This window comes from Carassius auratus, unplaced genomic scaffold, assembly GCF_003368295.1.
Source record: "Carassius auratus strain Wakin unplaced genomic scaffold, ASM336829v1 scaf_tig00215913, whole genome shotgun sequence".
NCBI classification, from domain to species: Eukaryota; Metazoa; Chordata; class Actinopteri; order Cypriniformes; family Cyprinidae; genus Carassius; species Carassius auratus.
The window spans coordinates 13520-37201 of NW_020528307.1; the positions used below are offsets into that span (position 1 = coordinate 13520).

The following is a 23682-nucleotide window of genomic DNA, read 5'->3' on the forward strand; positions in this document are numbered from 1 at the left end:
TGCATCCTGCGTGCCTACGTCATGGCGCCAAAGAGCATGCGCCTCGGGAGCGCGCTTTACGCTAGTAGTCAGTCAAACGTGCTGATTTTGAAGCTCCGAAACCAAAGCGATAACCGGACTGTATTTCCTCTGTCCAGCTGGAAGCCGGTCTTTACGGCCCCGTGGCGGTAGTCCCGAGGTAAGCGAGCGTCTGCACGCTGACACGAGCCGGTCGTGTTGATCGGGAGCGCGTGATGTGACCGTTAATGCGGGTTTGTGTGTTTATGCGCTCGAATCTCAAGCGCGCGTCTTCTGAGGTAACCCGGTTTATTAGTTATATAAAGCGTTTATAGCGATAAATATGTGATAGTCTGGCCGATTCGAGTCGCTGTCCGGTGTGTGTCTGTGATCTGATTATAATTGGCTTAATGGAGGCGCTCAGGTGCCGTCTGTGTCTCGAAGAAAGTGTCGCAGGAACTAACGTTAACGGCCGGTTTGTGACCTCGCGCACTACAGAGACTGCAGTGTTGACTCGCGCACTACAGGGACGGCACGAGCAGAGTCTAGGCGTCACACCGTAAAGACCTGCTCCGGTGATACACTGATGAGATCACCGTGACGACTCACTGCGGTGCCCAGAAACACTGTCTCACAAGGGCCATAATAGATGTGTGTGTGTGCGCGCGCGCGTGCTTCTACATGTAATAGATATACAAATATTATGAATATGTATCTACATAAATGTTACATATATGGAAATGTGTCTAAATATGTTTACATAATTGTTTTATTCCTTGGCAGAAAACACACACATATGTATACATCATTTTATCTGTAAATAATATGGATAAAAAATATATTTTTGCAAATAAATAACAAATGAATTTTTATTTACAGATAAAATAATATAAATATGAAATGATGCAAGTAAAATAGTCAATGAGATCCTGTATGTGTAAGATAAACATATATAGTCTGACTCAGACTGAAGCACCCAGTGACCGGTTTGAACCACTTTAAACCTGTCTTTAGTTTAGTATTCTGCTTTATATACTGACTGTGTGTTTGTTCTGTTTCTCTTTCCCTGTCACTCTCTCCCTCTCACACACACACACGTTTATCCGTCACATCACTGTGTCTGTCATGACAGCGTTCTCTATTAATCAGCCTTCATTTATTTTGCACTCCAGTAGAGGAAGGGTCATTTTTCATTCGCCGTCAGAGGTTTTCATTGCGTGCCAAACTCTCTGCTGACGCGTCAGAAACCAGATTAAAGCCACACGAGCAGTTCTGAGCTCAAATCAGCTGTTTTCAGGAGATATTAGCACTGAATGCACACCATCACCACTGCATGTGCTGTCCAGATTAAACCATCTCTCGTCCGGTGAGCACAGAGGGGTCGTAGATCACACACACACACACACAGAGGGGTAGTAGATCACACACACACACACACAGTCTCGTGGCGATGCATCGGGCCGTGTGCTCTCCTCCGTGCACCGTGAGCTGAGTCGCTCCACCCGTCTCCGCCGCAGGACCCCGGAGCCGTCACCCTGTCGGAGCCGCCGCAGCCGCGGGAAGCCATGGCCTCGTCCGTGCGCTTCACCGTCACACCGACCCGAGCTGAGGACCTGCCGGACACGTCTCCAGACATCAGCTCTCGCTCCAGCAGAGTCCGCTTTGGCTCCAGGGAGAGCGTGAACCGCAGCGAGACGTCCGCAGGAGTCACCACCTCCGCAGGGGCCGACACACCGGAGCGCAGTCACCTGGAGCACGGTGAGACTCGCCCGCTCTCTCTCTCACTCTCAGTCTTCTCTATGTCTCTCTCTCTCTCTCTCTACAGGGATGATAGATGACTGTGAGGATGAAGAGTTCAGTGTTTCACTGGATATGATGTCCTAATAATTTTTAAATCATGAAACGTACAATATTAAACCACAATTTATTAAAAGTTTAATAGTTTAAAGGCCCTATGAAATATGTTTTTTTTTAAGGATTCCATTTGAATGGATTCAGGAAATACGAAGAATCAAAAGCATCTCTAATTGATTTTAATAATATATATGTATATATATATTTTTTTCCCCATAGAAAAATAATTATGTCGTGTACTTGCATTTTTCTGCTATATATATTACAGTAAATATTCCTTTAAAGATAATGTATTAATAATAATTGTATTATTTATCATTACATTAATAATATTTCTGTCATGGTTTCTTCAAGTTAAACCGGACTTTTATTTTGACGGGTTGCTTTTTTTGTATTCTTATATTTGACGATAGTTTTACTCAAACAGTAAAATGTTCATGAAGTGACTCTCAGAGCAGTTCTAGAGATTATGTTCACGTGCTGACCTCCTTTTGATTTATCTAAAATTTGGCAAATTACGTGACGTTATATAGTAAATTAAATGTTTATGAATATGATTAGTGACTATTATTGGGTCTTTACACAAGCGAACATCTGAGATTTTCTTCCATGGCTCCTGCTGCTCCTTAAATCCTCTTCAATTCAATTTGATCAAACAGGTCATAAAAACTGTATCTTAAACTGTAAAACACATCTTAAAGATAATTTAAGAGGTCTTCCATTTGGGAACAAATATTTATACTTAAAACTTAAATCCTTCAAAGTATCTTGGAGAGGTGAGGTGTCCAAGTCTCAACATCTAACTACTGGGGTGCCTCAGGGCTCAGTTCTTGGACCACTTCTCTTCTCTGTCTACATGGCATCATTAGGTTCTGTCATTTAGAAACATGGCTTTTCATACCACTGCTATGCTGATGACACTCAACTCTACCTCTCATTCCATCCTGATGATCCGACGGTAGCTATTCACATCTCAGCTTGTCTAACAGACATTTCTTCCTGGATGATGGACCATCACCTTCAAATGAACCTTGCCAACCAGACCATATTTCTAAAACAGTCAGATCCTGCAGATTTGCTTTATTCAACATCAAGAAGATCAAGCCCTTTCTTTCTGAACATGCTGCACAACTCCTTGTTCAAGCTCTTGTTCTGTCCAGGCTGGACTATTGCAATGCTCTCTTGGCAGGTCTTCCAGCCAGTTTCTATCAAACCTTTACAATTAATCCAGAACGCGGCAGCAAAATTAATTTTTAATGAGCCAAAAAGAATACACGCAAGTGATCGTCGCTTGATTGTTCATCCCAAAGAAGCACAAAGTCACTTTTAAGTACTTTTAAATTAAATGTTCCTCCTGGATGAATGACCTCCCCAACTCAATCCAAGCAGCTATTCAAGTCAAAAATATTATTAAATATCACTGAATCAGCTCAAATACATTCATTTATATATATAAAAATTTTTTTTACAAAAAAAGAAAATATTTCATGAGAAATAACTCATGAAGATAACGGCAGCAGTTTTTTTTGCGGTGTGATTAAAATAATTATAGTTATAGTATTTATTAATGTTTTGAAAGCTTTTCACTTTAAATATTAGCTTTATTGCAGAGTAATTTTATCACTTTGGCTTATTTCATGTCTATAATTTGCCAAGGTAATGTTCCTAATTTGTTTTAGTTCTTCACTTAAAGTTTTTCATCTAATGTTTATATTTTATTTCAACTTTAAAATAAGAACAACTGTTTTAAATAGTTTAAGTTTTAGTTAGCACTGATCTCAGTATAAAGCAAGAATGTAATGATTTCATATCTAACATGAATATTTTGAAATGATTAATTTAGAGAGCGCTACACATCTGTAGAGTTAAACTTCAAACGCTGTGAATGAAACCATCTGCACTCGTGAGACTCTTGCTCTTTCTACTTGATGATTAATGAACATCACAAATTTATTATTAGGATTTATCTCTAATGTATTATTAGTAATGTAATATAATATAATAGAGTATATGAAGTGTATGGTTCAGTCCTTAACTCTGATTGGCTGAGCCACGTTCAAAGCTGTTGTAGATTACAATGTAACAAACACCTTTGTTTACTGCTGTGTGTTGCTTGGCAACTACTCTGTTGTAACCACAACCGTTTCTGAGGAGATACATTGTTTGGTGAAGAATACTGTTGTTATTAACATCTTTATGCTGTGTTCACACCAAACGCGAATAGAGCGTCAAATTCGCGTCTACCGCGTCTAGTTTGCCGCTTGACCATTTTGAGATCATTCGCTTCATTCGCGCGAGTAATTCGCTTCATTCGCGCGTGGACTTAACTTCACAACAGACGCGAATTCGCGTCATGGGGGGGCTTCTGCCAGCTGAGTTCATGCAGCACTTTCAACCGCCATTTTTATTCGGATAATTTTCAAAATATTACTGTTACTGTGTCATGAAATGTAGTTTTAAAAGTATTTCAGGCGAGAATGTAGTTGTTTTAAACTCAGATATGTGGTTTATTTATAATGACAGCGTCTATTTAAAAAAATGTGTTTCGCCGATCTCGGAGATGAGCTCCATGCGACCAGCGGGAGCTCCGTCATCATGTATCCGCCGAGAGCAGCCTCGGCTCGGCTAGACCTTCTGACATTTGCCGCTGGCTCTGATGTCTCTTTAGTGGTTCAAGATAAAATATAATTCGTTTGGGGTAAAATGAAACGTTTCTTATCAATTGGCTTTTATTCAATTTATTTATTAATATGTTTTTATATACATATATGTCCTTTTTATTCCTGTCTCTATAGAAATATGTACTTTTGTCATATAGCTCCGGTTGACTGCTCACTGACAACATCTGTCGTTCCTCCTTGTTGAATGAGTGGAGAAGGGTATTCCTGCACAACCGGAGACTGCAGGAACATACTGTTGAATGAGTGACTCCTAGCAGGCTCCTGATTGGTTAACGCGGCGCGAATTGACGCCAAAGTTGAAATTTTTCAACTCGGGCGGCAGACGCGAATTCGCGTCAAACGCTAAATGCACAAAAAGCACCTTCGCGCTTAACGCGCGTTTCGCGCGAAACGCCCTATTCGCGCGTCAATTCGCGTCATTCGCGCGAACTAGACGCGCGAATGAGGCGAATTCGCGTCTTCCGCGCCGCGCTTAACGCCCCATTCGCGCCGCGAGACCTCCAGACGCGCGTAAACGCGCCTTTGCATTGACTTAACATTGAAATCATTCGCGCCAGACGCCCTATTCGCGTTTGGTGTGAACACAGCATTACACTTTCTCTGCTCTCTTTTATTTTGTGAAACCTTACCACGTATATGGAATAACCGTTTAATAAACACAATAATCCCTGTGAAGCCGTGGTTTACAGTGAATATATAAGAGATGAGGGGGTTTTAGTCACGGCGTGAACCTAACAACGCCCTCAGCTCATATACATCACTGTTAACCACAGCTTATGGCTTTTATATTATATTATTATTATTATTATTGCCATTTGACTTACACAGTAAGCTTTATCTACCATTTAATTCAACTTAAACTCATTTAGGAAAGAACTTTTATTTTTTGAGCACACACGTCTTTAGGTTTTACGTGATAATCTTTTGACTACTTTCCTTCAAACCAATGATCGTATCAGTGAAGTGTAGTAGAGGTCCATCCTGCGCAGTGTGCCCTAAAGAGGGTGTGACTCACAATGTGCAACATCATCATTATGAAACAGGAAGTTGGTTTCAGAGAAATTATGTAATTCTGACTGTCATGTGAGTTTAGCTGCGACGCTCCCACACACACACACACACACACACACACACACACACACACACACACACACACACACACACACGCTTGTTTGGCACAATCACACACACTTACTACTCATTATGTTGCTTTAAGAGCTTCACATGTGGATGACACGCCTCAGTGAATAACACAGCGACAGGTGTGTGTGTGTGTGTGTGTGTGTGTGTGTGTGTGTGTGCGAGCTCATGCAAATTCCTGCACGGTCTGTCTCTGTGGTGATGTTTTGGGGTGGTCCGAGCACCGTTTATTGAGCGTCGACGCTTCGGTAGTAATCAACACTCGAAGCTTCGGAGAGAAAGGCTGAGCATATTCTTCTCTCTTCTGAATACAAATACAGATATAAATCTAATACAGATGTGTCACTCGCTGCCCTGGTTGTGTGTTATAAACAGAGATATGGAGAATATTTACTTTGTCGGAAAACTCTTGATGTGATGGGATGCCAGGTGTTACAAAAAGAGGAAAAACTAAAAGATTTGAATCTCCAAAGTGAAAATCTAATGTCAACCCACTGAACGTATAATCGAATATTCTGCTCATAGTCGTAGTGTCCTTTATTTGTCAAAAATAAATAAGTTGTTTTTATTTGGATTAATGAATTCAGTTAATTAGAGATGCTTTTGATTGAATTTTGATGATTCAATTTAATTAAACCATTAAAACAGAATCATGAAAAATCTAATACAGATACAGATTTTGGGAAGAAATAAAAGAGGCCTAATGTTTGCAGAGGGTGTGTTGTTCTGTTTGAGTGTGACAGGAAGTGAACGCTGTGTGTGTGTGTGTGTGTGTGCTTGAAAAACACACTAACTGGAGTTTGTTTGAAAATAAAAAATGCTTAGAGTTTTCTGTGAGGGAGGTTTAGTGTGTAGGGCGATAGAAAATACCATTTGTACAGTATAAAGAGCATTACGCCTGTGTGTGTGTGTGTGTGATGGGGAAGTGAGAGTGTTTGCTGATGGTGACTCAGGGTCATGTGATCCGTCTCTGAACTTTCACATCATCCGGTTCAGTTACTCGACTGATGTGTTTTATCTTGTTGCTGTTTCAGTAGCAGCACTAAATGAACAAGTACAATGATTGTTTCCCAACAGGTTTCTCAAGCACTCCTACTGTAAACTTAAGAAACATTAATAACGGCTGTGTGTGTGTGTGTGTGTGTGTGTGTGTGTCAGGTGACGGCGGTGTGAAGCTGTCCAGTGCTTACATCAATAACTCTCACGCCATTGATGACGATGATTTCTACGACAGGAATCTGGCTCTGTTTGAGGTTTGTGCTTTCAGTATCACCTCTCATCTTTGTTGGTCGAATCAGTGTGTGTGTGTGTGTGTAAAACAATCAAGATTTATGTTTATATTTTACAATCAGTGATAAAACAGGCTTCATGTTTCTGGTCCACTGTGGGAGGTGCTGATGCAGCATGAGGTGATCTGGAAAGACTTGTTGAGACTCCAGACAATAACTCAACTTTATTCAGACAAAACTTGAACTGCAGCATTAAACAAACAACGCTCCATGCTCACGGCGGAAACACTGAGCATGAGGACAATTATATAAGATACTATGTATATATATATATAAAGATATGAGTGTGGCTCCTACACTTTCGAAAATATCTTCTAATTTAAGACCATCTTCTCATAACCCCATTATAATACATGTCATATTGAGCTACAGCGAGCAGGAAATATACAGAGATTATTAAAGTTATCAGACACTGAATCAGAAGCAGCAGTCGTGAGGGGCATGGCCAAACTAAGCCCCGCCCCGCGATAATTGCATTAAACTGCTAACGTGTGTTAGCGTGCTAATTTTGACAGCACTAATATCTACTGTTAAACTTTAATGAATATACAGAATTTAATTGATTTTCTCCATGCAAAGCTTTTTAGACTTTGGAGTGAACCTGAACGTTTCTTTTCATCATCTGTCTATTATTTTGACCCATTTGCTCCCTCTCTTTGATGAATGTACGTTATATTCCTGTCATCTGACGTGTGTGTGTGTGTGTGTGTGTGTGTGTGTGTGTGTGCAGGAGGAGATGGACACTCGTCCCAAAGTGTCGTCTCTGCTCAATCGTCTGGCGAACTACACAAACCTCATGCAGGGAGCTAAAGAGCACGAGGAGGCCGAGAGCATCGGAGAGAAGCGCAAGAGCAGCAAGGTACACACACACACACACACACACACACACACACATGCATCTGCATCTGACTGACTGAGTGTTGTTCCCATGATGCCCTGTGTTCAGTCTCCTCAGATGGGCACCTTCATGGGCGTGTATCTGCCGTGCCTGCAGAACATCTTCGGGGTGATTCTGTTCCTCAGACTGACGTGGGTCGTGGGGACGGCCGGAGTCCTGCAGGCGCTGTGTATCGTCTTCATCTGCTGCTGCTGCGTGAGTCTCTCACACACACACACACACAGTCAGGATCAGGTCTGTGTGTGTTAACTGAGTCTCTCTCACACAGACGCTGCTGACTGCGATATCTATGAGTGCCATCGCTACTAATGGAGTCGTGCCAGGTGAACTTTCTCTTCTGTTCAGCTGAGTTCAGAAGTGTGTGAAGAGACGAACGCTGTAGACTGATGAGTGTGTGTGTGTGTGTGTGAGTGTGTCTCTGCTGTTGTAGAGTTAACATAGTGACTAACTGAGCCGTGTGTCGCTCCTCCAGCGGGCGGCTCGTACTTCATGATCTCTCGATCTCTGGGGCCTGAGTTCGGGGGGGCCGTGGGCTCCTGTTTCTATCTGGGCACCACCTTCGCCGGCTCCATGTACATCCTGGGGGCCATCGAGATCCTGCTGGTGCGCAGATCTTCTCCTCTAACAGCAGTATACCTCTGTCTCACAGTCTCTGATCCGCCGTCCTGTGCTTCACAGATGTACATCGCTCCGAGCGCGGCCATCTTCGTCTCGGACGGTCCTGACGGCGAGGCGGGGGCCATGCTGAACAACATGCGCCTCTACGGCTCCCTGTTCCTGCTGCTCATGTGTCTGCTGGTGTTCGTGGGAGTCAAATACGTCAACAAGCTGGCGTCGGTGTTCCTGGCCTGTGTGATCGTGTCCATCCTGTCCATCTACACCGGAGCGCTGGTGTCCGCCTTCAGCCCGCCCTCCTTCCCGTGAGTCTCTCATGTCATCTGCACTCCCATTCAAAAATAAATAAGAGTAATAATAATAAGTAATAATAAGAGTCAGACTCTGAGTGTGAGCTGGTGTGTGCAGCGTGTGCATGCTGGGAAACAGGAGTCTGTCTCAGCACGAGCTGAAGGACGGTCTCTGTGTGAAGACGCTGCTAGTGCCTCCGCCGCTGGAGGCTGCTAACGCTAGCGAGAGCTTCAACAGCACAGACACTCCTCTCGCTCCGGAGACAACCTCAGACCTGTGGAGGCACTTCTGCAACAGCTCCGAGCTCAGCGCCGTGTGCGACGACTACTTCCTGCACAACAACGTGACGCAGATCCAGGGCATCCCGGGGCTCTCCAGCGGCGTGATCGCAGGTGAGACGCTCGTGTGGAGGAGCAGAGACGCCGCTCACGGTCACACCTAACGTGTGTGTGTATGTGTGTGTGTAGACAACATCTGGAGCTCGTACTCGGCTAAAGGAGACGTCCTGGAGCGCGGCTCGCATCACTCCGCCCACAGAGACGCCGTGTCCAATCACTTCCCTTATGTGTTCGCTGACATCACCACCTCCTTCACGCTGCTGATCGGGATCTTCTTCCCCTCCGTCACCGGTAATGAGGAGACCCTCTCGTTGACAGCAGTCATGAAGGATCTTACTAGCTTTATATGATACATCTCAAATGAGAGAGTGTAGCTCTGCCATCTTCTGAGGTCATGTGACACAGAATCACTCGTTCTGCTCTGTGTGTCAGGAATCATGGCGGGATCCAACCGCTCTGGAGATCTGAAGGACGCCCAGCGCTCCATCCCCATCGGCACCATCCTGGCCATCCTCACCACCTCCCTCGTCTGTATCCTGACGCTACCACATACACACACACACACAGAGAGATAGACACACACACACACACACACACACAGAGAGATAGACACACACACACACACAGAGACACAGAGAGAGAGACACACACACACACACAGAGAGAGACACACACAAACACACACACAGATACACACACACAGAGAGAGACACAGAGACACAGAGACACAGAGAGAGACACAGACATACACACACACACACACACACACAAAGACACACACACAGAGACACAGAGAGAGAGACAGACACACAGACATACACACACACACACACACACAGAGAGACACACACAAACACACACACACACACACACACACAGAGACACAGAGAGAGACACAGAGAGAGACACAGACGCACAGACATACACACACACACACACACAGAGAGACACACACAAACACACACAGAGAGAGACACACACACAGAGACACAGAAAGAGACACAGACACACAGACATACACACACACACACACACAGAGAGACACACACAAACACACACACACACACACACACACAGAGAGACACACACAAACACACACACACACACAGAGAGAGACACACACACACACACACACACACAGAGACACACACACACACACACACACACACAGAGACACACACTTACACAAAGCCACACACATCTAATACTGGAAGTTAATTTTCACTTGTTTATCAACACATTCATGTATGTAACATTTTTATTTTGATTGTTTTGATCTTTTCATTATTGATTTATATGATAATTTAATCATTATTATTCTACATTTGTATAATTTTAAATATTCAAATAATTTGTAATAGTATTTTTTTATATTTTATCATTATTTTAGTTGTATATTTATATTTTACATACATGCATGAAGATGCCTTTATCCAAAGCTATTAATGAAAGAAGCACAAAAGCAAACGTCTTTACATTTTGTATAATTAAATGAACTTTCACACCGTCACTGATCAGTTCTGTGTTAATGTGAGTGTGAGAGCCGCTGGAATGAGTTGATGCTCAGAGTGTGTTTCCTGAACGTGTGGCTCAGATCTGAGCTGCGTGCTGCTGTTTGGATCCTGTGTGGAGGGCGTCGTTCTCCGAGACAAGTGAGTCTGCGTCACTGCTCTTCTCTTCAGATACACTGGTGTGCTGTTTCTGAGGCTCTGGCTGTGTTTCAGGTTCGGAGACTCGGTGAAGGGGAATCTAGTGGTCGGGACGCTCTCGTGGCCCTCCCCCTGGGTGATCGTGATTGGCTCGTTTTTCTCCACGTGTGGCGCCGGCCTCCAATCACTGACCGGAGCTCCTCGCCTGCTGCAGGCCATCGCTAAAGACAACATCATCCCCTTCCTGCGGGTCAGATGCGCTCACACTCACCAAACCACCCGCTTCAGCTGCTAACCACTAGGCCACGACGTCCCCCACAAATCACAGAGACATGCTTACCTTTTTTACTTTCATTTTCAGTTCCACAGTTACAGAAAGAGAGCTATAGACACAATAAATACACATGAAACATTGACATCTTCAATATTCAGCCAAATAAATCATTGACAGCTTCTAAGAATTGGAATATAAATGCATATAGTTATTCAGCTCTACATGAATCCATTTTGAGATTCTTACTTAACCAAACAAGTAGTTAAAATCAGACTAATATAATTGGAGGTCATGTGCTGCTGAAACTAGAGTTTGATGTGAAGGAACGCATCATGTGTCAGCTCCAGTGTTCAGATGGTGGTGTCTGCCGTGTGTCTGCAGGTGTTCGGTCACGGTAAGGCTAACGGGGAGCCGACATGGGCTCTTCTCCTTACTGCAGTTCTGGCGGAGCTGGGGATCCTCATCGCTTCACTGGACCTCGTCGCTCCCATTCTCTCCATGTGAGACATTTTAAACTCTGAACTGATGTTCATGAAGGCTGTAATGTCAGTGTGCTCTAATGCTGGAGTGTGGTGTGATGATGTTATCCGTCCGCAGGTTCTTCCTGATGTGTTACCTGTTTGTGAATCTGGCCTGTGCTCTGCAGACGCTGCTCAGGACGCCCAACTGGAGACCACGCTTCTCCTACTACCACTGGTAACACACACACTTACACACTTACAGACACACTCGCTCACACACACACACTCTCTCTCTCTCTCACACACACACACACTCTGCGGGTGTTTTCCTGTCTGATGATGTTGTTTACTGTGGTCGTCAGGACGCTGTCGTTTCTAGGCATGATAATCTGTCTGGCTCTCATGTTCATTTCCTCGTGGTACTATGCCATTGTTGCCATGGTGATCGCCGGCATGATCTACAAGTACATCGAGTACCACGGGTATGTCACCATGGAAACTGGTGCCCTGTCTGTGTGTGTGTGTGTGTGTGAGAGTATTAATTGTGTGTGAGTATTGTTTATATGTGTGTGTGTGAGTATTAATCATGTGTGTGTGAGTATTGTGTATTTGAGAGTATTAATCGTGTATGTGTGTGTGAGTATTAATTGTGTATATGTGTGTGTGAGTATTAATTGTGTATGTGTTTGAGTATTAATAATGTATGTATGTGTGTAAGTATTAATCGTGTATGTGCGTGAGTATTAATTGTGTGTGAGTATTGTGTATATGTGTGTGTGAGTATTAATCGTGTGTGAGTATTAATTGTGTATGTGTGTTTGAGTATTAAAAATGTATGCATGTGTGTGAGTATTAATCGTGTGTGAGTATTAATCGTGTATGTGTGTGTGAGTATTGTGTATTTGAGAGTATTAATCGTGTATGTGTAAGTATTGATTGTGTATGTGTTTGAGTATCAATAATGTATGTATGTGTGTAAGTATTAATCGTGTATGTGCGTGAGTATTAATCGTGTGTGAGTATTGTGTATATGTGTGTGTGAGTATTAATTGTGTGTGAGTATTGTGTATGTGTGAGTATTAATCATTTATGTGTTTGTGAGTATTAATTGTGTGTGAGTATTAATTGTGTGTGAGTATTGTGTATGTGTGTGTGAGTATTAATAATGTATGTGTGTCTGAATATTAATTGTGTGTGCGTGTGTGTATTATGTGTGTGTGAGTATTAATCGTGTGTGAGTATTGTGTAGAGCCCGACCGATATATCGGCCGGCCGATATTATCGGCCGATATGAGCTTATTGCATTTAAATCGGCATCGGCGTTTATAACGGCCGATGAATGATGAGAAACAGTCTCATGCTTTACTCATGTTATGAGTGTTGCATAGTTTACCCACCAGAGGGAGCTCTGCAGCTCCAGAGTTGACAACAGCGCCAAAAATCCACTAGCGAAGAAAGCGATCAGCCAAGCCAGCCACGGAGATTTTTTTTTCTGTTTTGACGGTGAGTCTGTCGTTCTTCATGTGAAATGATTTAGTTCATACACTGTATATACAATGATGTGGTAGTTCTAGCTAACGGTCCTATCATTATCACTTATAAATATTCTGTAACATCACTTACAGCCGCTTAATGCATTGCTATATTAGATTAGCCACAGAGCTAATACCATGTTTATCAGTGGAAGAGTGCGAACGTTAATAAGAGGTCAAACTATAACGTTATCGTTTAACTTATTCTAAATATATCTGCAGTGTTTCCCACATAATGACCGGGTAACTGTGGCAGGGGGGCAATGACTAGAAGTTATGTTCAGCGTGCCTCGAAAAAACAACAGCTGTTATGTTATTGAATGAATTCATTAAAAATAGGTCATTGCACTTACATCAAATCACGATATGGACGAATATCTGTAAGTATTAAGCCGGAATAGTCTTTTTAAATATGAATCCTGCATGTTCTGCGTGTCTCTGTTAATGAATGGCGCAGAAGCGCCTCTTCATTCATTAAACACACGTAAGCGCATAAGCTCGCGGTGAATTCAGCGTCTGCTGTCTCACTAAATAATCACGTGAACACATGAACAACATCTCCAGAACTGCTCTGACAGTCACTTCATGAGCATTTGACCGTTTGATTTAAGTAAAAGCAGCATCACATACACAGAACTGTAAATGTACGCCAACCCGTCAAAATAAAAGTCCAGTTAAAGACTGTTGTTCAGCAGAATGTAAAAAAGCCTATCATAGACTCGATTACTAAAATATTCGATATTTACAGCCTTATGTTATTCTAACGCTAATGTAGCTTCCTTTTTAGCAGGCCCCTTAAATGCTTGCTATTAACTTGATGGAAGGTGGTTCTTCTCAAAATTGACAGCGGTGTGTTCATGACACTAACGTTAACCATTCAACTTCGACTAGATGCGTCAGAAATGATTAACCAGATAGGACATGTAAATAAATGTGAGCTGAACAAGCGCTTTTTTTATTTTATTTATTTTTATTTTTTACAGATTGTTTCAAAGCAGCTTTAAAGACATAACAGGAAAATGTTGTAATATTGTTAAATAGAAGTAGGTAATTGGTAATACCTATTGGTTGACAAATAAAATATATATATATTTCTCATTTTTGCCTATGTAGGAGATCCCTGTTTATTATAATTCTAATTCTAATGATGACATGAGTAATGATACATGGTGATATTATTAATACACATGCTTATTCTTTCTCTGTCTCTTTCTGCCCTACAGATGGCTGAAAAAGGGCATGCTGTAGCAGCAAAGTGTGGGACTACTTCTGCAAATACTTTAACTTTAGTATTATAATTTATTTACAGAACACACACAGACTGTTAAAACCAGCTTCAACTGGAAGAAAGTAAAAGTGTTAAATGTTTAAAATCAGGCTGTTTTTTTTATCATTAAAAAATATATACTTTTGATGTGCAATTGTTTAGTCATTGAGACTATAATCTAAGGCTTTTTTTTTTTTTTTACATAATCTCTTCTGGAAAATGGTTTATACAGCCCACATACATAGAACAGGCAGATATTTTGCTATTGAATGTTGTGTAAGTGCAGTATATAGGAAATGGGTCTAATATCCAGTTTATTTTCAAAATCAAAATATCGGCTTATAAATCGGCTCTTTTCGAGTTAATATCGGCATCGGCATCGGCCCCCAAAAAACCATATCGGTCGGGCTCTAGTATTGTGTATATGTGTGTGTGAGTATTAATCATGTATGTGTGTGAGTATTAATCGTGTGTGAGTATTGTGTATATGTGTGTGTGAGTATTAATCGTGTATGTGTGTGTGAGTATTAATCATGTATATGTGTGAGTATTAATCGTGTCTGTGTGTGTGTGTGTGTGTGAGCATTAATCGTGTGTATGTGTGTTTGAGTATTAATCGTGTGTGTATTAATCGTGTGTGTGAGTATTAATCGTGTATGTGTGTGTGAGTATTAATCGTGTGTTAGTATTAATCATGTATGTGTATGTGTGTGTGAGTATTAATCGTGTGTGTGTGTGTGTGTGTGTGTATTAATTGTGTGTGAGTATTAATCATGTATATGTGTGAGTATTAATCGTGTCTGTGTGTGTGTGTGTGTGAGCATTAATCGTGTGTATGTGTGTTTGAGTATTAATCGTGTGTGTATTAATCGTGTGTGTGAGTATTAATCGTGTATGTGTGTGTGAGTATTAATCGTGTGTTAGTATTAATCATGTATGTGTATGTGTGTGTGAGTATTAATCGTGTGTGTGTGTGTGTGTGTGTGTGTATTAATTGTGTGTGAGTATTAATCATGTATATGTGTGAGTATTAATCGTGTCTGTGTGTGTGTGTGTGTGAGCATTAATCGTGTGTATGTGTGTTTGAGTATTAATCGTGTGTGTATTAATCGTGTGTGTGAGTATTAATCGTGTATGTGTGTGTGAGTATTAATCGTGTGTTAGTATTAATCATGTATGTGTATGTGTGTGTGAGTATTAATCGTGTGTGTGTGTGTATTAATTGTGTGTGAGTATTAATTGTGTGTGTGTGTGTGTGTTTGAGTATTAATCATGTGTGTGTGTTCAGGGCGGAGAAGGAGTGGGGTGATGGGATCAGAGGTCTGTCTCTCAGTGCGGCTCGGTTCGCTCTGCTCCGGCTGGAGGAAGGTCCACCGCACACCAAGAACTGGAGGTACACACACACACACACACACACACACACACTCTCATACATACATACACACTCACACATTAAACCACTGTGTTATCTCACACTATACATGTACGCTGTATTTTAATGCTTGTTTCAGAAATAATTCAATTTAATGATTGATTTTCACATAATTTTTACAAAATTTACAACAACAATATTTTTTTTATAAATATTTCTCATGGTCGGTGCTGAAATATACATTAGAGGAACTATGTTATAAATCATTACATATAATGCTTTTCATGCTTAATGCTTATGTTTTATGCTTATTTTAGTACTAAAAAGATGGTAATAATTTCATAGAGCTATTATTTGTGCTTCTTAAGTATTTCTATTATAATTTAAATATTTTTATTAATGGTCATTTATAAAATATATATTGGAGGGCCAATGTATTATAAATTATGCAATCAAATTTTTTATTTTAATATTGAAAACTGTTTTATGCTTATTTCAGTCAGGATTAGTAATTTGATATAATTATCAGAAGTATTTGTTTGTGTGATCAAATAAATGTAAAGTCTTGTTACTCAGGCCTCAGCTGCTGGTGTTGCTGAAGCTGGATGAAGACGCTCACGTCAAACATCCACGTCTGCTGACCTTCGCCTCTCAGCTCAAAGCAGGGAAGGGTCTGACCATCGTGGGGACCGTCATCCCGGGGAACTTCCTGCAGACCTACGGCGAGGCTCTGGCCGCCGAGCAGGTGTTTATCACTGGTTCAGTGCAGATCATGTGACCTGAGCGCCACCAGACACGTTTCTCTCTCTCTCTGTGTGTGTGTGTGTGTCAGACGCTCAAGCATCTGATGGAGAAGGAGCGCGTGAAGGGCTTCGTCCAGTGCATCGTGACACAGAAGCCGCGCGAGGGCATCAGTCACATGATCCAGTCCAGCGGTTTGGGCGGCATGCGGCACAACACTGTGGTCATGGGCTGGCCGGACGCCTGGAGACAGAGCGAAGACCCTCAGAGCTGGAAGACCTTCATCAGTGAGTCACACACAAACCGCTTGAGTTTATAATACCACTGCATGGGGATTTAGATCAACAAGCTCCAAAATTAACACACAAACACAAGACAGTCATTCAAGACACTGAAGATGGACCGATAATCACTTTACTTCTTATAGATGTGCACAATTGTGACCATTCAAACCAATGCGTAATCACTTAATATGCATGAATATAATGACTTGAGCGTTATTAGAATTCGTTTTTATTTTGTAACATTTTTGGTATTCCTGAACTAACTATTGTTTGCAGTGAAGTTAAAATAAATCGTAATTAGAAGTAGCCAAAAAAAGCTTGATTTTACATTTACATTTAATTTCCTGCCATGTATTGTATGTTAAGTAACTAATGTTTTTAAAGTGTTAGATGCAGGTAATGATCCAGCTCCAGTGTAGTGTAGTGGTAGTTAATGTTCTGATGATGTTCTGTGTGTAGTGTGTGTGTGTGTGTGTGTGTGTGTGTGTGTGTGTGATGTGTGTGTTCTGATGATGTTCTGTGTGTGTGTGTTGTCTCAGACACGGTACGGGTCACCACCACGGCTCATCTGGCTCTTCTGGTGCCCAAGAACATCTCTCTGTTCCCCAGTAACTCTGAGCCGTGCACTGAAGGCTTCATCGACGTGTGGTGGATCGTCCACGACGGAGGGATGCTGATGCTGCTGCCCTTCCTGCTGCGCCAGCACAAGGTGTGTGTGTGTGTGTGTGTCTCTCTGACCCGCTAACACTAGCGCTAACCCTCTGTGCTTGTCCCAGGTGTGGAGGAAGTGCTCCATGAGGATCTTCACCGTGGCTCAGATGGAAGACAACTCCATCCAGATGAAGAAGGATCTGGCCACGTTCCTGTATCACCTGCGCATCGATGCCTACGTGGAGGTGGTGGAGATGGTGAATACCTTCTGTTATTACACACCAAACACGCTCCAATCCTGTTATTAATCTGATCCTGCTATTATCATCCTGCTAACACTCAGATTAGCTTTCAGATAAGCCTCCTGACCTCCAAATATAAATACCTCAGAACCTCCAATACATTCACTGAATTACGTCTAAGAGCGTGTTGTTACTGGAAATACAATAAACTATACAATAAATATATATAAAATATACTACTCAAATTAACATGAAAACATAAATATAAAAACTGATTTGAAGTTTTGATAAAAACTATAATGGTACCTCAATAACTCTGATTATCGTTAACTGAAAGTGTTATTATAAAAAACTAATAATAAATAAATGAACATTAAAATTAAATAGTTTGATGGCAAGCTTAAAATAAAATAAACACTGAAAATTTAAAATGTTTACCACGGCAATGAACTTAAATAAGTTAGAGGTAAAGGAATAAAGTTACTAAAACTGAAGAAAGTAAATAAATTAAAGCTAAATAGAATCATAAAAAGTAAATAATGTAAACAAAGGTTAATAAAAACATTTTTCTAAAAAATGATAAAACACAAAATCACTAAAACTTTCAAATAAAGGACTAGACGAAACAAGGGCACAAGACCAACCAGACAGGGAGACACGGACACATATTGAGCCACAGACAGAGGGGGTGAGAATGACCACGGACCACCAAACACAAAAGGGTAAGGTGCACTATAAATAGGGAGGAAAATGAAAGAGGGACAGGTGAGCACAATTAGACCAACTAGGGTAACAAGAGGGTGTGGTAAAGAGGAAACAAGGTGGAGGGGCTAAAGGAGCACATGTCCGAGAAAACAACTAACTAGGCCATGTGCTGACACTAGACACAAGAAACAAACATAAAACAAAGTGACAGAACCATACTAGTAGTAGTAGTATTAATAATAAAAGTAGTAATAATAGTAATAGTAAATGTAGACATTTCCACACTCTTATAGGGCCCTATGAAATCAGTTTAATGTTTTCATAAAATCCATTTTATTTTTTTCCAAATTCAGTTTTTTCCATTTGAATTTTTCTCCTCTCCTTTTTAATAGTTAAATTGAAGTTTATTAATCATAAAGCAAATCTAATTCATTGGATCATGAAACGTTTACATTTTCACATCAATTAAATAAAAGTTTAACAAAAATTAAATGATTAGGGCCCTGTGAAATATTTTATTTTTTCTCACCATATTTTTTTTGTTACCAAATTCTGTGTTTTAGCATGCCTGATTATTTTAACACAACACAACTTAATCCATTTTATTTTTTCTCTTAAAGAAGCCTAATGATGGTTTTGTTATTAATCCTTAAAAAAATAATGATTGTTTCATTTCAGTAGTAGTAGATGATGTACATTCTTCTGAACAATAAAGTTCAAACCCGGACTTTTATTTTGACGGGTTACAGTGAATACCTTTACAGTTCTGTGCATGTGATATGATGCTAGTCGTCAGATGCTCATGAAGTGACTCTCAGAGCAGTTGTGGAGATGTTCTTCATGTGTTTTCATCCTCATTCAGAGAGATGAACAGATGCTGAAATCACCGCGAGTGTCATACGCGCTAAACTGTGAATTAACCCACAAAAACTATCGGCATGGATTTCTGCCAATAACCGATTGTTCCAGGAATCAAGTATCGGTGCCGATTAATCAGTAAAACTACTACATCAGTCGACCTCTAGACAAAAGCACGTATAGTGACTAAAATATATCTGATTCAAAAACATTTCAAAATAAGAGTCCTGGTGCATTTTGGGCTTGTTTAAAATGATAAAATCAAGGATTGCGCATATAGTGATTTTCTGTATATTTTCAGTGTTTAGATTGGGCAGTGATTTCGCTCGCTGGTGTAAATGTGTGTGTGTGTGTTTCAGCACGACAGTGACATCAGTGCGTACACGTACGAGCGGACGCTGATGATGGAGCAGAGGTCACAGATGCTGAGGCAGATGCGTCTCTCCAAGTCTGACCGTGAGAAAGAGGTGAGTGTGCAGACACACTGGACACACACGCGCTTCCTCCGCTCACACACACACTCACACTCCTCTCGTCTGGTCTCTGTCTCTAGCGAGTGCGCTGGAGCTTTGATGACGTAAGTGCTCACTTCACTCCGATCTTCAGCCGTAGACAGTGCTTCTGTAGAGAGTTGTGTTGGTGTTTAGAGAGCGTCTGTGTCTGCATGTGACTGTCCCTAATCTAGCTCAGCCGAACAACTGTTTGAGCGACTGAGATACAAGCAACGGAACCTTAACTGAAATAAATACAAATAAAATAATAATAGTATTAAACTGACTAAAACTAACAAGTTATGTGAAAAATATCAAAAAAATTTATTTAAAAACTTAATTCAAGTTCATGAAACTTATATAAAAAATATAACTCAAATTAAAATGAAAATATATATACTGTATTTTCCGGACTATAAGTCGCACCTGAGTATAAGTCGCATAAGTCCAAAAATACGTCTTGAGGAGGAAAAAAACATATATAAGTCGCATTTATTTAGAACCAAGAACCAAGAGAAAACATTACCGTCTGCAGCTGCCAGAGGGCGCTCTATGCTTTCTTTGGTAGGCTACAGGAACAATGAGCAGCATAGAGCGCCCCCTCGCGGCTGGAGACGGTAATGATTCTCTTGGTTCATGTCAAATTAATTTTGATAAATAAGTCGCACCTGACTGAAACTATGAAAAAAAGTGTGACTTATAGTCCAGAAAATACGGTAAAATTGAAAATATACAAATAAATATTAATTTAAAATATTGAAACATATAACAGTGGAATATCCAGCTGTGACGTTTCAATGAAACAATTAACATTTTGTTTTAAAAATAACATAAAAATTATCAATAACAAAATTTTTACATTTTAAATGATACGAAAAAAATTAATAGAATCTGTAATTGTACTTAGCCAGGAATTAGAAATCAATCCTTGGCAACTAAAATAAATGAGTTAAAATTGAAGCGTTAAAATTACTTCAAACAGAAAATAAAGAAGATGAATGTTTAAAAAGCCATTGACAAATATAAGAGAACGCAGTGTGTGAGTGTGTGAGCGCAGTGAAGGCTGTGAGTGTGTTCAGTCTCTGAGTGTGTGTGTGTGTGTGTGTGTGTGTGTGTGCGCAGGCGCAGCTGGTCAAGGACAGGAACTCAATGCTGCGTCTGACCAGCATCGGCTCGGACGAGGACGAGGACACGGACGGCGCAGGAGACCGCAGCGCAGAGTACAGACGTGTTCACATGACCTGGACCAGAGACAAGGCCCTGCAGCTGAGGAGCAACACACACACACACACACACACGGCCTCGGCCTGCAGCACCCCCGAGGGCTTCAGAGACATGCTCAACATACGCCCGTGAGTCTCCACACCACATTACACTCAGTGTGTGTTTGTGAGGTGTCATGGTGTAATGGCTTGTGCTCCTCACGTCACAGAGATCAGTCCAATGTGCGGCGGATGCACACCGCTGTCAAACTCAACGAGGTGATCGTCAACAAATCCCATGATGCCCGGCTGGTCCTGCTCAACATGCCCGGGCCGCCCAAGAACCCCGAGGGGGACGAGAACTGTATCCTGGACCATTAATCAATGAGGTTTTTTAAGGTGTTATGGGTTTTGCACATCCTGCTCAGATGTTCTTCTGGTGTCAGTGTTTGTCCTTGACCGAGCTCCTCACAGATATGGAGTTCCTGGAGGTGCTGACCGAGGGTCTGGAGCGAGTGCTGCTGGTCCGAGGAGGAGGAAGTGAGGTCATCACCATCTACTCCTGAGAGCAGCGCCATCATCATCATCATCATCACCCGCCTCCCGTGTGTGTGTGTGTGTGTGTGTGTGTGTGAGACGGACGGCACGCCGGGGAGGACATGTTCCTCAGACTGACTCAGGACTACAGCCCTCATACTGGACCAAGTGTGTGTGTGTGTGTGTGTGTGAGAACATCAGCAGTTCTGAGGGATGTCTGTTTCCTCCACAGGGAGAGAAGAAAAGGGAATATGCACCTTTATATCTCATAATTTGACCTTTTCTGAGTTAATGTCTGGATTCTGAGAAGACGAGTCAGAGCAGACAGATCTAAACTCTGAAAAAGCCTGAATTGTGAGATTATTGAGAGAAAAGTTGTAATTACCTTCTTCTTTTTGTTTTATTCTGTGACAGAAGACACAAATTGTGCGACGTGAACTCAGAATTATAAGGGATCTTTCAGTTAGTTTCCTGAACTGTGTTATTGACTCACGGTTGTGTTGCAGAACGACTCAAACTGGGAGATGAAGGCTACGAATGAGAGATAACGGGACGTGTGCATGTTCTCCTGCAGAGCTGCTGTGTGTTAGAAACATGACCAGAAGAAGAGAAGTCAGCTGCTCTGACAGAGCTTGTGTGTGTGTGCGTGTGTGTGTGTGTGTGTGTGTGTGTGTGTGTGTGTGTGGAGCAGGTCTGGAGGAACAGAGCGAGTGATGCTTGTGTTTCATCTGCATGGAGAATCTGACAACAGCAATATCTCTCTCTCTCTCTCTTCATCATCGTCCTGTGACCCGTGAACACACACACATCCCTGCATCCAGCCACTCATCACTTTCATGGATATATTTTTTATTGTTTTGAGTTTTTATCATCGGTCGCTTCTGTCTGTATGTGCAGGGATTGTGAATTTGTTTTCTTGTCATGTTTTGAAATCTTAAGTGTTGTATCTTCTGTTTTTATCAGCTGGAATAATAAAAGGACAGTAATACGTCTCTTTTAAAACAGCAAACGTTGTCTTTTCTTGGGTTTCCTTTCAGGGAATTCATTTTAGACCCCCCCCCCCCCCCCCTCAAAAAAAATATAAATAAAGGTTCTTAAATCATATTAATTAGTAAAAATGCCATCACATCATGAACATATATGAAGTGTGAGACGTCCTCTATTAAAAGTGAACACTGTGTTTTATAATGACAAGAAATTGCCCTCTGGAGTGAAAAAAGCATATTATTTAAGATAAACGATTTTTTTTTTTTTGTTCTCAGTTATATGTAAGTAACTCACTCTTGTACAGTACATCAAATGAAAAAGCAGTTCAGGTACTTTATTTTGCCCGTTTTCTGAATCTTGATTTAACACATCTACATAAAACGATTTTAAGCAATAAATAGTAACACAGCGTCAAAGATATTAAATCGGAAGCACAAAAACGAAATCTCGAGATGTATGTCGCCTCAGATCAAGTGTGAATGCATTATGATTGGTCAGATCGCCTGTCAATCAAACTCCCACCGAAGGCTGAAACCCCGCCCTACATTCAGAACGGTTTACTCGGATAAACGTCACAGAAGAGAAAAAACTTGAGTGTCTCCTTCACCTTCTCACCTCAACCAGTTTCTGATAAACATCATCATTAATACATGATTCATTTACACCCACTAATAAAGTACTGTATACAGTAAGAGCCAACACAGTGAAATACAATAGTGTTATACCTTTCTACCCTGAACAGGATGCACTTCTTGTCCTTTGAGGAGATGGACAAGTCTTTCAGTGAATAAATCTGCGTCTGTTACAGGTTTGTCAGTTCATGTACATTCAATTAATTTCTGTAATTGTAGTGATATTTTCTGTATCTCAAACAGAAGTGAGGGCATGCTAATTGTGTTTATTAATATTTTCTGTATTTTTGTATTATTACTGGGAGAGGACTCAGATGAATGTTAAAGATTATAGTATAATTTGAGTTTCTGACTCTGTTTATAGTTTTATGATCAGACGAGATGTCTCTTGTGTGAAGATAAAGCACACCGTGTTATGGTTTTCAGATTTAATGACCGTAAAAGCAGCTTCACTGTAAAATATTATGGAAATTAATACCTTTGTTTGTCCTGAGTTTATTCTTCTACAGCAGATAAACTGATGATGTGAGGAATGCTAAAGGTGAATCAACACATTTTGCTTTGACTATATTTCATTTTTACAGAGAAGAATATACAGAGCATTTAATGAAACAAGCGTCAAATCATTTGTCAAAAATAATACAAATATAAGCTTACAATAAATGTCCATATAAAGAAGTCTTCTCAAAATAAC

The 23682-nt window shown here is 41.1% G+C and overlaps 1 protein-coding gene across 2 annotated transcripts; it reads left to right on the forward strand.

Annotated features, from left to right (window-relative positions):
- The first annotated feature begins 8 nt into the window (after positions 1 to 8).
- Positions 9 to 22378, forward strand: LOC113096412 (solute carrier family 12 member 6-like). Of its 2 annotated transcripts, XM_026261790.1 has the most exons (25): positions 9 to 178; positions 1130 to 1755; positions 6831 to 6925; positions 7692 to 7820; positions 7908 to 8054; positions 8128 to 8182; positions 8332 to 8462; positions 8538 to 8779; positions 8883 to 9157; positions 9233 to 9394; positions 9536 to 9634; positions 10698 to 10755; positions 10828 to 11002; positions 11408 to 11526; positions 11624 to 11722; positions 11850 to 11969; positions 15575 to 15679; positions 16235 to 16403; positions 16491 to 16686; positions 17223 to 17392; positions 17460 to 17591; positions 19499 to 19606; positions 20753 to 20982; positions 21063 to 21196; positions 21307 to 22378. In XM_026261790.1, the coding sequence occupies exons 2-25, from the start codon at positions 1563 to 1565 to the stop codon at positions 21396 to 21398; spliced, it is 3435 nt and encodes a 1144-aa protein (XP_026117575.1). In that variant the 5' UTR covers positions 9 to 178; positions 1130 to 1562; the 3' UTR covers positions 21399 to 22378. The 2 variants fall into 2 exon arrangements, with proteins under 2 accessions (XP_026117575.1, XP_026117576.1); XM_026261791.1 differs by lacking the exons at positions 20753 to 20982; positions 21063 to 21196; positions 21307 to 22378 and adding an exon at positions 19693 to 19840.
- The last annotated feature ends 1304 nt before the right edge of the window (positions 22379 to 23682 follow it).

Bases quoted from the DNA above. Each gene is read 5' to 3' on its own strand.
- LOC113096412 (XM_026261790.1), top strand. From the start codon at position 1,563: ATGGCCTCGTCCGTGCGCTTCACCGTCACACCGACCCGAGCTGAGGAC. The intron at 9,158-9,232 runs GTGAGACGCTCG...GTGTGTGTGTAG, and splicing joins CTCCAGCGGCGTGATCGCAG to ACAACATCTGGAGCTCGTAC. The intron at 17,592-19,498 runs GTGAATACCTTC...TGTGTGTTTCAG, and splicing joins ACGTGGAGGTGGTGGAGATG to CACGACAGTGACATCAGTGC.